The following is a 12,352-nucleotide window of genomic DNA, read 5'->3' as shown; positions in this document are numbered from 1 at the left end:
AGTACTTTAGAGTGCCATGAAAAATGCATGGAGTAAAAAGTTCATTATTTTCTTTAGCAATGTAGTGAAGTAAAAGTTGTCAAAAAAATATAAATTGTAAAGTACAGATACCCCCATAAACTACTTAAGTAGTACTTCATTTTTTTATTTGATTAAGTACTTTACACCACTGAAAAAATAATATATATACTGAATGAACGGTCATCTTCTCGTAGACAGGCAGGTATTTAACACCCACAGACAACACCACTGACCCTAAACTGATCAACTGGCACGTTACAGACAGTCATGCACGTAAACATCCCATGGATGCTACTATTAGTGTCAGTAGCACCTTGTTTAACAGATGGAAATGACAGTACCGTCAGCCACATGTCAGTCAGTCAGCGATGATCCATCCCGTTCTCTCCTGACCAACTCTCCTGTGGGTTGTAGCAATAGAGATAGAGGGCTCTGGATGGATTGAGGGATTCCACCATTTTAAAGTAGTCAACTGGGTGGGGATTTCTATGGGTTTAGAGAAATCAGCCAATGATTGGAGCATTGTCTTCATCAAATTTGGTTACCTATGGTTTGTCAATGAAGTAGAAAATGTACCACTTTAAAATGGAGAGAACCCTTCATTGCACTGCCCATAGAGACAGAGGACTCATCATGGATATAACCCCATTTTATCTTTGACATTTTCATTAGACATTGCCATCATCCACCATTTTGAAGTAGTCAACTGGGTGGGGATTCCTACGGGTTGCAGCCTCAATTGAGCTACCCATGCTGTCACAGACTCTATAATGACACAGATATAACGATGAGTCCTCTATCTATCTCTATGGAGCTACCCATGCTGTCACAGACTCTATAATGACACAGATATAAAGATGAGTCCTCTATCTATCTCTATGGAGCTACCCATGCTGTCACAGACTCTATAATGACACAGATATAAAGATGAGTCCTCTATCTATCTCTATGGAGCTACCCATGCTGTCACAGACTCTATAATGACCCAGATATAAAGATGAGTCCTCTATCTATCTCTATGGAGCTACCCATGCTGTCACAGACTCTATAATGACACAGATATAACGATGAGTCCTCTATCTATCTCTATGGAGCTACCCATGCTGTCACAGACTCTATAATGACCCAGATATAAAGATGAGTCCTCTATCTATCTCTATGGAGCTACCCATGCTGTCACAGACTCTATAATGACACAGATATAAAGATGAGTCCTCTATCTATCTCTATGGAGCTACCCATGCTGTCACAGACTCTATAATGACCCAGATATAAAGATGAGTCCTCTATCTATCTCTATGGAGCTACCCATGCTGTCACAGACTCTATAATGACCCAGATATAAAGATGAGTCCTCTATCTATCTCTATGGAGCTACCCATGCTGTCACAGACTCTATAATGACCCAGATATAAAGATGAGTCCTCTATCTATCTCTATGGAGCTACCCATGCTGTCACAGACTCTATAATGACCCAGATATAAAGATGAGTCCTCTATCTATCTCTATGGAGCTACCCATGCTGTCACAGACTCTATAATGACACAGATATAAAGATGAGTCCTTTATCTATCTCTATGGAGCTACCCATGCTGTCACAGACTCTATAATGACACAGATATAAAGATGAGTCCTCTATCTATCTCTATGGAGCTACCCATGCTGTCACAGACTCTATAATGACCCAGATATAAAGATGAGTCCTCTATCTATCTCTATGGAGCTACCCATGCTGTCACAGACTCTATAATGACCCAGATATAAAGATGAGTCCTCTATCTATCTCTATGGAGCTACCCATGCTGTCACAGACTCTATAATGACACAGATATAAAGATGAGTCCTTTATCTATCTCTATGGAGCTACCCATGCTGTCACAGACTCTATAATGACCCAGATATAAAGATGAGTCCTCTATCTATCTCTATGGAGCTACCCATGCTGTCACAGACTCTATAATGACACAGATATAAAGATGAGTCCTCTATCTATCTCTATGGAGCTACCCATGCTGTCACTGACTCTATAATGACCCAGATATAAAGATGAGTCCTCTATCTATCTCTATGGAGCTACCCATGCTGTCACAGACTCTATAATGACACAGATATAAAGATGAGTCCTCTATCTATCTCTATGTTTGCAGTGTTTCTGACGACCCAGATGTCTTCTGGCGCCACTGACCTGTGGATTGGACTGAGTAACTTAAACCGGGACAGGTTTGTTTGGACCGATGGCCAGGCAGTCAAATACACAAACTTGGATTTCAAGAAGGTACGCATGTACACATTTACCTTTAGCAATGAGGGCTGAGGGTTGTGTTCCATTGGGTTCTATGGGCAATATACCACAGCTGGTCGTTGGGAATTTTTTATTTTTATTTTATTTCACCTTTATTTAACCAGGTAGGCTAGTTGAGAACAAGTTCTCATTTGCAACTGCGACCTGGCCAAGATAAAGCATAGCAGTGTGAACAGACAACAACACAGAGTTACACATGGAGTAAACAATAAACAAGTCAATAACATGGTAGAAAAAAAGAGAATCTATATACAATGTGTGCAAAAGGCATGAGGAGGTAGGCAATAAATCGAATAATTACAATTTATCAGATTAACACTGGAGTGATAAATCATCAGATGATTATGTGGAAGTAGAGATACTGGTGTGGCATGACGGCTAAGCAGACATTTACGCATTTAAACATGAACAAAACATTCCCATAAGACATAATCAATGTTCCCGCCCTAAACTGCAGAGAAGCATTAGATTGAACTTCACTCACCTTTCTCACGTTTTCCCCTTCAGTTAACAATGTCAAGCTCTACTGTGGGAATTGTGATCGAATCAGCGCAATGTCAGCCAATTTTAATGGAACATACCGACACAAAACGAACTATGCAAGACTTTAGTATGCAAAACGAACTGTGCAAGACTTTAGTATGCAAAACGAACTGTGCAAAGAGATGTTCTTGTAGGCAGAGCACATTGGAGTAGGATTCCATTGACAGGAAGGACTCAGCCTGGACTCTACACAGACCGGTGCCCCATAACCAATCAGAGCTGCAGTAGACCTATATGCAAATAGCCATTGCCATATATGGATCTGTGCCGTTCACTGTGTTTATGCTACAGTACGAGCGGTCGGGAGTAGATGCTCTTGTTCTGAGATCAAAGTGAGAGCTACATGTAGCCACCTGTGTATGTTTTGCTAGTTAGCTAGTTATTAGCCCAGTTATAGCTCATTTCTAGTCAACAATTTTAGTAAGTATTTCTCTATGGCTGGCCATGCTTTCCACCTGGTTACCCCAACCCCGGCCAACAGCTCAGCACCCCCTGCAGCAACTAGCCCAAGCCCCCCCCCCCTGCTTCTCCTTCACGCACATCCAGATAGCTGATGTTCTGAAAGAGCGGCAAAATCCGGACCCCTACAAATCAGCTGGGCTAGACAATCTGGACCCTCTCTTCCTAAAATGATCCGCCGCCATTTTTGCAACTCCTATTACTAGTCTGTTCAACATCTCTTTCTGGCACGAGAATTTTCAATTCCAATGATAATCACTAATAATCTAATAATCAATAGCTTTGACCAATCCCCGAGGATTGTAAGACCTTGGGTGTAATAATAATTAGGCAAAGACTCAGCTTATGCAAAAGGTTCGTACCGTTCATTCACGAGAACGTTCTCAAGCCCATAATACAAATACAAACAAGTTCAAATCTTAAACTCAGACAGTCGGTGTTTTTCCACTACACAGATACATTGTTTCTTTAATCTGCAACATGTTTCATCATGTTCTGCCAGCCTAACAGTTTCTCCCCTCCACGGGTGGAGACAGAATGTCCTGTAAGGAACACAGTAGTACAACTTGTCTGTCGGTAGCTCCTCTTATCATTTGTTTCACACTTGCACCCTGCCTACATACTAAAAAGGAACAAACCGTCCTTGTTGTAATAGTTCGTTTTAGTTTTATGATTCTAATAAATTTCATTAAATTATATGGTTTCAGGGTGGAATATTCTAATCATTACCTTTAAGCATATAATTCCCTTATCACTTTCGTATCGTCTGGGATTCCGAAAGATTGGAAAGCTGCCGCGGTCATCACCCTCTTCAAAGGGGGAGACACTCTAGAGACAAAATGTTACAGACCATCCTCCCTGCCTGTCTAAGGTCTTCGAAAGCCAAGTTAACAAACAGATCACCGACCATTTCGAATCCCACCGTACCTTCTCCGCTATGCAATCTGGTTTCAGAGCTGGTCATGGGTGCACATCAGCCACGCTCAAGGTTCTAAACGATATCATAACCTCCATCGATAAGGGACATTACTGTGCAGCCGTCTTCATCGACCTGGCCAGGGCTTTCGTCTGTGTACTCATCACATTCTTATCGGCAGACTCAACAGCCTTGGTTTCTCAAATGACTGCATCGCCTGGTTCACCAACTACTTCTCAGATAGAGTTCAGTGTCTAATCGGAGGGCCTATTGTGTCTAATCGGAGGGCCTATTGTGCAGACCTGTGGCAGTCTCTATGGGGGTGCCACAGGGTTCAATTCTCAGGCCGATTCTTTTCTCTGTATACATCAATGATGTCGCTCTTGCTGCTGGAGATTCTTTGATCCACCTCTACGCAGACGACACCATTCTGGATACCTCTGGCCCTTCTTTGGACACTGTGTTAACTAACCTCCAGACGAGCTTCAATTCCATACAACACTCCTTCCGTGGCCTCCAACTACTCTTAAACACTAGTAAAACTAAATGTATATCATGCATGCTCTTTAACCGATCGCTGCCTGCACCCTCCCACCCGTTCAGCATCACTACGCTGGACGGTTCTGACTTAGAATATGTGGACAACTACAAATACCTAGGTGTCTGGTTAGACTGTAAACTCTCCTTCCAGACTCACATTAAGCATCTCCAATCCAAAATTAAATCTAGAATCGACTTCCTATTTCGCAACAAAGCCTCCTTCACTCATGCTGCCAAACATACCCTCGTAAAACTGACTATCCTACCAATACTCGACTTCGGCGATGTCATTTACAAAATAGCCTCCAACACTCTACTCAGCAAACTGGATGCAGTCTATCACAGTGCCATCCGTTTTGTCACCAAAGCCCCATATACTACCCACCACTGCGACCTGTATGCTCTCGTTGGCTGGCCCTCGCTACATATTCGTCGCCAAACCCACTGGCTCCAGGTCATCTATAAGTCTTTGCTAGGTAAAGCTCTGCCTTATCTCAGCTCACTGGTCACCATAGCAACACCCACCTGTAGCACGTGCTCCAGCAGGTATATCTCACTGGTCCTCCCCAAAGCCAACACTTCCTTTGGCTGGCTTTCCTTCCAGTTCTCTGCTGCCAATGACTGGAACGAACTGCAAAAATCACTGAAGCTGGAGACTTATATCTCCCTCACTAACTTTAAGTGTCAGCTCTCAGAGCAGCTCACCAATCGCTGCAGCTGTACACAGCCCATCTGTAAATAGCCCATCCAACCAACTACCTACCTCATCCCCATATGTGTTTTGTTTTTCTGCTCTTTTGCACACCAGAATCACTATAATGACATCACAATACCCCATAATGACATCACAATACCCCATAATGACATCACAATACCCCCCACACCAGTATCTCTACTTGCACATCCTCATCTGCACATCTATCACTCCAGTGTAAATCTGCTAAATTGTAATTACTTTGCTACTATTGGCCTATTTATTGCCTTACCTCCTTACTTCATTTGCACACACTGTATACAGATTTTTCTATTGTGCTATTGACTGTACGATTGCTTATCCCATGTGTAACTCTGTGTTGTTTTTGGTTACACTGCTTTGCTTTATCTTGGCCAGGTTGCAGTTGTAAATGAGAACTTGTTCTTAACTGGCCTACCTGGTTAAATAAAGGTAAAATAAAATAAAAAACTATGGGGGAGTGGTTGCTTCCTACAAAAGTACAAAATGTGTACATTTCTAGCCATCTTTGAAAAGCCAGTCAGGTAAAGAGCTTTTTTATGTCTTAAAGGAGCGGTGTTGTATTTTGAGCGAGACTTGAATTAGCTAGATAGCCAATAGGCAGGGCGTAGCATAATTTGTCTGATTTATGTAATAATTGTACGAGAATAATAATGAATTTTATTTTATAAAAGTGGTTTCCTGTATCAAACAACACATTCAGTCACCACCTTGTCTGAAGGACAAGTGGATAAACAGGTTAATGTCAAGTCCTGCATGTGTTTTTCAAAGGTCTCATGGAATGTAGGCCTATATTGAACACCACATATTGGCTGCTACTGTAGGCTGAATGATAGAACAGCTACTTCCATGTTAAAATGTTATGGAATGCATTTTTCTCCATTGTTTTTGATGGAAGCCCACTCTGGTAGGCCTACATTATGATCAAATAGCCACAGTAGGCTACTTGGCCACTGTTAAAACTGTAACTTAAAGCGGGTACAGCCTCAGTGTTCACAGTAAAACTGTAACTTAGTGGGTACAGCCTCAGTGTTCACAGTAAAATGGTAACTTAGTGGGTACAGCCTCAGTGTTCACAGTAAAACTGTAACTTAGTGGGTACAGCCTCAGTGTTCACAGTAAAATGGTAACTTAGTGGGTACAGCCTCAGTGTTCACAGTAAAACTGTAACTTAGTGGGTACAGCCTCAGTGTTCACAGTAAAACTGTAACTTAAAGTGGGTACAGCCTCAGTGTTCACAGTAAAACTGTAACTTATAGTGGGTACAGCCTCAGTGTTCACAGTAAAACTGTAACTTATAGTGGGTACAGCCTCAGTGTTCACAGTAAAACTGTAACTTAAAGCGGGTACAGCCTCAGTGTTCACAGTAAAACTGTAACTTATAGTGGGTACAGCCTCAGTGTTCACAGTAAACGGGCGCTGGAAGTTGCACAGAATTTTCACAACCTTCAAGTTTGTGCTCAGCAGACCTGAAATTTGCTCAGTGGTGGAAATTGAGGTAACATTTGACATAATATGCACATACATTACAGCCTGGAACACTGTGTGGTACACTGGGCATGATGTGTTAGTTTACTCTGAGTTTCATTTGCTAATTTTATCCCTAAACCAATAATGTTTCTTAATAAATACCCCTAATATGTAATATTTTGTTTCTTAATTGTCGCAGATGTTCTCATCGCGATGGCATCACCATGGTCAGGTAAAGTCCCTTTAAACGTTTAGTAAACACAGACATACACATACAGGATCTAGTGAGTGTATACACCCGCTATGCAGTCTTCGCATTTTGCTGCCTTAAAGTTAAGTAAAAAAGGAATTAAATGATATGTTTTTGCCTTCAGATCTACACAAACCTATTCCACATAATAAAAGTGAAAGAAAGTTGTTTCTGTTTTAATATTTTGTTTCTTAATTGTAGAGAATGTCACAGATATTCGCATTGCAAGAGCACTATCGTCAGGTAAAGTCCCTTTAAAGTAAAAGTGTACACACACATGCACACACAGGACCAAGTGAAAGTCTACACACGCTTTGCACGGTTTTCACAGTTTGCTGCCTTAAAATTAAGTAAAAAAGGAATTAAATTGTTTTTTTCTGACAGATCTACACAAACATATTCCACATATTCAAAGTGAAAGAATGTATTGATTGTGGAAACACCCCAGAGATCATACTTGGCGGAAACACCCCAGAGATCATACTTGGCGGAAACACCCCAGAGATCATACTTGGCGGAAACACCCCAGAGATCATACTTGGCGGAAACACCCCAGAGTTCATACTTGGCGGAAACACCCCAGAGTTCATACTTGGCGGAAACACCCCAGAGATCATACTTGGCGGAAACACCCCAGAGTTCATACTTGGCGGAAACACCCCAGAGTTCATACTTGGCGGAAACACCCCAGAGTTCATACTTGGCGGAAACACCCCAGAGTTCATACTTGGCGGAAACACCCCAGAGATCATACTTGGTGGAAACACCCCAGAGATCATACTTGGTGGAAACACCCCAGAGATCATACTTGGTGGAAACACCCCAGAGATCATACTTGGCGGAAACACCCCAGAGATCATACTTGGTGGAAACACCCCAGAGATCATACTTGGCGGAAACAACCCAGAGTTCATACTTGGTGGAAACACCCCAGAGATCATACTTGGTGAAAACACCCCAGAGATCATACTTGGTGGAAACACCCCAGAGTTCATACTTGGCGGAAACACCCCAGAGTTCATACTTGGTGGAAACACCCCAGAGATCATACTTGGCGGAAACACCCCAGAGATCATACTTGGCGGAAGCACCCCAGAGTTCATACTTGGTGAAAACACCCAAGAGTTCATACTTGGCGGAAACACCCCAGAGATCATACTTGGCGGCAACACCCCAGAGATCATACTTGGCGGCAACACCCCAGAGATCATACTTGGCGGAAACACCCCAGAGTTCATACTTGGTGGAAACACCCCAGAGATCATACTTGGTGGAAACACCCCAGAGTTCATACTTGGCGGAAACACCCCAGAGTTCATACTTGGCGGAAACACCCCAGAGTTCATACTTGGCGGAAACACCCCAGAGATCATACTTGGCGGAAACACCCCAGAGATCATACTTGGCGGAAACACCCCAGAGATCATACTTGGCGGAAACACCCCAGAGATCATACTTGGCGGAAACACCCCAGAGATCATACTTGGCGGAAACACCCCAGAGATCATACTTGGCGGAAACACCCCAGAGTTCATACTTGGCGGAAACACCCCAGAGATCATACTTGGCGGAAACACCCCAGAGTTCATACTTGGCGGAACCACCCCAGAGTTCATACTTGGCGGAACCACCCCAGAGTTCATACTTGGCGGAACCACCCCAGAGTTCATACTTGGCGGAAACACCCCAGAGTTCATACTTGGCGGAAACACCCCAGAGATCATACTTGGCGGAAACACCCCAATAATCATACTTGGCGGAAACACCCCAGAGATCATACTTGGCGGAACCACCCCAGAGTTCATACTTGGCGGAAACACCCCAGAGTTCATACTTGGCGGAAACACCCCAGAGTTCATACTTGGCGGAAACACCCCAGAGTTCATACTTGGCGGAAACACCCCAGAGATCATACTTGGCGGAAACACCCCAGAGTTCATACTTGGCGGAAACACCCCAGAGATCATACTTGGCGGAAACACCCCAGAGTTCATACTTGGCGGAAACACCCCAGAGATCATACTTGGCGGAAACACCCCAGAGTTCATACTTGGCGGAAACACCCCAGAGATCATACTTGGCGGAAACACCCCAGAGTTCATACTTGGCGGAACCACCCCAGAGTTCATACTTGGCGGAAACACCCCAGAGTTCATACTTGGCGGAAACACCCCAGAGTTCATACTTGGCGGAAACACCCCAGAGATCATACTTGGCGGAAACACCCCAGAGATCATACTTGGCGGAACCACCCCAGAGTTCATACTTGGCGGAAACACCCCAGAGATCATACTTGGCGGAAACACCCCAGAGTTCATACTTGGCGGAAACACCCCAGAGTTCATACTTGGCGGAAACACCCCAGAGTTCATACTTGGCGGAAACACCCCAGAGTTCATACTTGGCGGAAACACCCCAGAGATCATACTTGGCGGAAACACCCCAGAGATCATACTTGGCGGAAACACCCCAGAGTTCATACTTGGCGGAAACACCCCAAAGTTCATACTTGGCGAAAACACCCCAGAGTTCATACTTGGCGGAAACACCCCAGAGTTCATACTTGGCGAAAACACCCCAGAGTTCATACTTGGCGGCAACACCCCAGAGTTCATACTTGGCGGCAACACCCCAGAGTTCATACTTGGCGGAAACACCCCAGAGTTCATACTTGGCGGAAACACCCAAGAGTTCATACTTGGCGGAAACACCCCAGAGTTCATACTTGGCGGAAACACCCCAGAGTTCATACTTGGCGGAAACACCCCAGAGATCATACTTGGCGGAAACACCCAAGAGTTCATACTTGGCGGAAACACCCAAGAGTTCATACTTGGTGGAAACACCCCAGAGTTCATACTTTGTGGAACCACCCCAGAGTTCATACTTGGCGGAAACACCCCAGAGTTCATACTTGGTGGAAACACCCCAGAGTTCATACTTGGTGGAAACACCCCAGAGTTCATACTTGGTGGAAACACCCCAGAGTTCATACTTGGCGGAAACACCCCAGAGTTCATACTTGGCGGAAACACCCCAGAGTACTTGGTGAAAGCCTCTTTGGGGAAGGTGTCAGAATCAAAAAACCCTGGTACTATCCCAGGGACAAGAAAGCCTGGTACTATCCCAGGGACAAGAAAGCCTGGTACTATCCCAGGGACAAGAAACCCTGGGACTATCCCAGGGACAAGAAACCCTGGGACTATCCCAGGGACAAGAAAGCCTGGGACTATCACAGGGACAAGAAACCCTGGGACTATCCCAGGGACAAGAAAGCCTGGGACTATCCCAGGGACAAGAAAGCCTGGGACTATTCCAGGGACAAGAATCCCTGGGACTATCCCAGGGACAAGAAACCCTGGGACTATCCCAGGGACAAGAAAGCCTGGGACTATCCCAGGGACAAGAAAGCCTGGGACTATCCCAGGGACAAGAAAGCCTGGGACTATCACAGGGACAAGAAACCCTGGGACTATCCCAGGGACAATAAATTATTAAACTATCCCAGGGACAAGAAACCCTGGGACTATCCCAGGGACAAGAAAGCCTGGGACTATCCCAGGGACAAGAAAGCCTAATTACACACATGTGAATGCCAAAGACACACCAGAATGGCTGTTGAGTGCTCCTGAATGGCCCAGCCTCAGTTCTGACTTTAATCTGCTTATAAAAACAGAAACAATGTTTGAATATTGCTGTCCATCAAAGATTTCCAACCAAATTTACTGTGCTTGAATATTTTTGACAAAAACAATGGATATATGTCGCCCTAAGAGTTGTGGTAGGTTGGTAGAATCTTATTCAAAATGATCCACAGCTGTAATGGCTGCCAAAGGTGCTTCCACCAAGAAGTAACTTTGGGGGGGATGATGTCTAGAAATCCTAAATCTCTATTTCAAAGTAATGTGTAACATTGTCTATCATTTTTCTTTAACTTTAAATCTAATTTCATCTCTTTTTAGATGTAATTTTAAGGCAGCAAAATGTGAAGATTGTGCAAGGTGTAGACTTTCACTAGCGACTGTATACTAAACATTTTGTATACACACATTTGTACACAAACACAGATATCCACACTCACCCACCGACAGGCCTACTGTACATATGTTTATATACATATTATACTGAAACACATTGACTAAATCCCCATCGTTTACATATTATACTGAAACACATTGACTAAATCCCTATCGTTTACATATTATACTGAAACACATTGACTAAATCCCCATCGTTTACATATTATACTGAAACACATTGACTAAATCCCTATCGTTTACATATTATACTGAAACACATTGACTAAATCCCCATCGTTTACATATTATACTGAAACACATTGACTAAATCCCCATCGTTTACATATTATACTGAAACACATTGACTAAATCCCTATCGTTTATATATTATACTGAAACACATTGACTAAATCCCCATCGTTTACATATTATACTGAAACACATTGACTAAATCCCCATCGTTTACATATTATACTGAAACACATTGACTAAATCCCTATCGTTTACATATTATACTGAAACACATTGACTAAATCCCTATCGTTTACATATTATACTGAAACACATTGACTAAATCCCCATCGTTTACATATTATACTGAAACACATTGACTAAATCCCCATCGTTTACATATTATACTGAAACACATTGACTAAATCCCTATCGTTTATATATTATACTGAAACACATTGACTAAATCCCCATCGTTTACATATTATACTGAAACACATTGACGAAATCCCTATCGTTTACATATTATACTGAAACACATTGACTAAATCCCCATCGTTTACATATTATACTGAAACACATTGACGAAATCCCTATCGTTTACATATTATACTGAAACACATTGACTAAATCCTAATCGTTTAAATATTATACTGTAACACATTGACTAAATCCCTATCGTTTACATATTATACTGAAACACATTGACTAAATCCCTATCATTTACATATTATACTGAAACACATTGACTAAATCCCCATCGTTTACATATTATACTGAAACACATTGACTAAATCCCTATCGTTTACATATTATACTGAAACACATTGACTAAATCCCCATCGTTTACATATTATACTGAAACAC

The 12,352-nt window shown here is 42.8% G+C and overlaps 1 protein-coding gene across 2 annotated transcripts in view; it reads left to right on the top strand.

Annotated features, from left to right (window-relative positions):
* Nucleotides 1–12,352, top strand: part of LOC129823590 (macrophage mannose receptor 1-like) — a 115,646-nt gene that overhangs the window by 65,081 nt on the left and 38,213 nt on the right. The window contains exons 22-24 of one of the 2 annotated variants that reach the window (XM_055882440.1): nucleotides 2,170–2,297; nucleotides 7,185–7,217; nucleotides 7,437–7,478. In XM_055882440.1, coding sequence (XP_055738415.1) covers nucleotides 2,170–2,297; nucleotides 7,185–7,217; nucleotides 7,437–7,478 — 203 coding nt within the window. The remainder of the gene's footprint in view (nucleotides 1–2,169; nucleotides 2,298–7,184; nucleotides 7,218–7,436; nucleotides 7,479–12,352) is intronic. The other variant, XM_055882441.1, reaches the window with a different exon arrangement.

The sequence above is a fragment of the Salvelinus fontinalis genome, chromosome 26, assembly GCF_029448725.1.
Source record: "Salvelinus fontinalis isolate EN_2023a chromosome 26, ASM2944872v1, whole genome shotgun sequence".
NCBI lineage: Eukaryota > Metazoa > Chordata > Actinopteri > Salmoniformes > Salmonidae > Salvelinus > Salvelinus fontinalis.
Note: the sequence above shows the minus strand (reverse complement) of the source record. Positions and strands in the feature narration are given on the sequence as shown.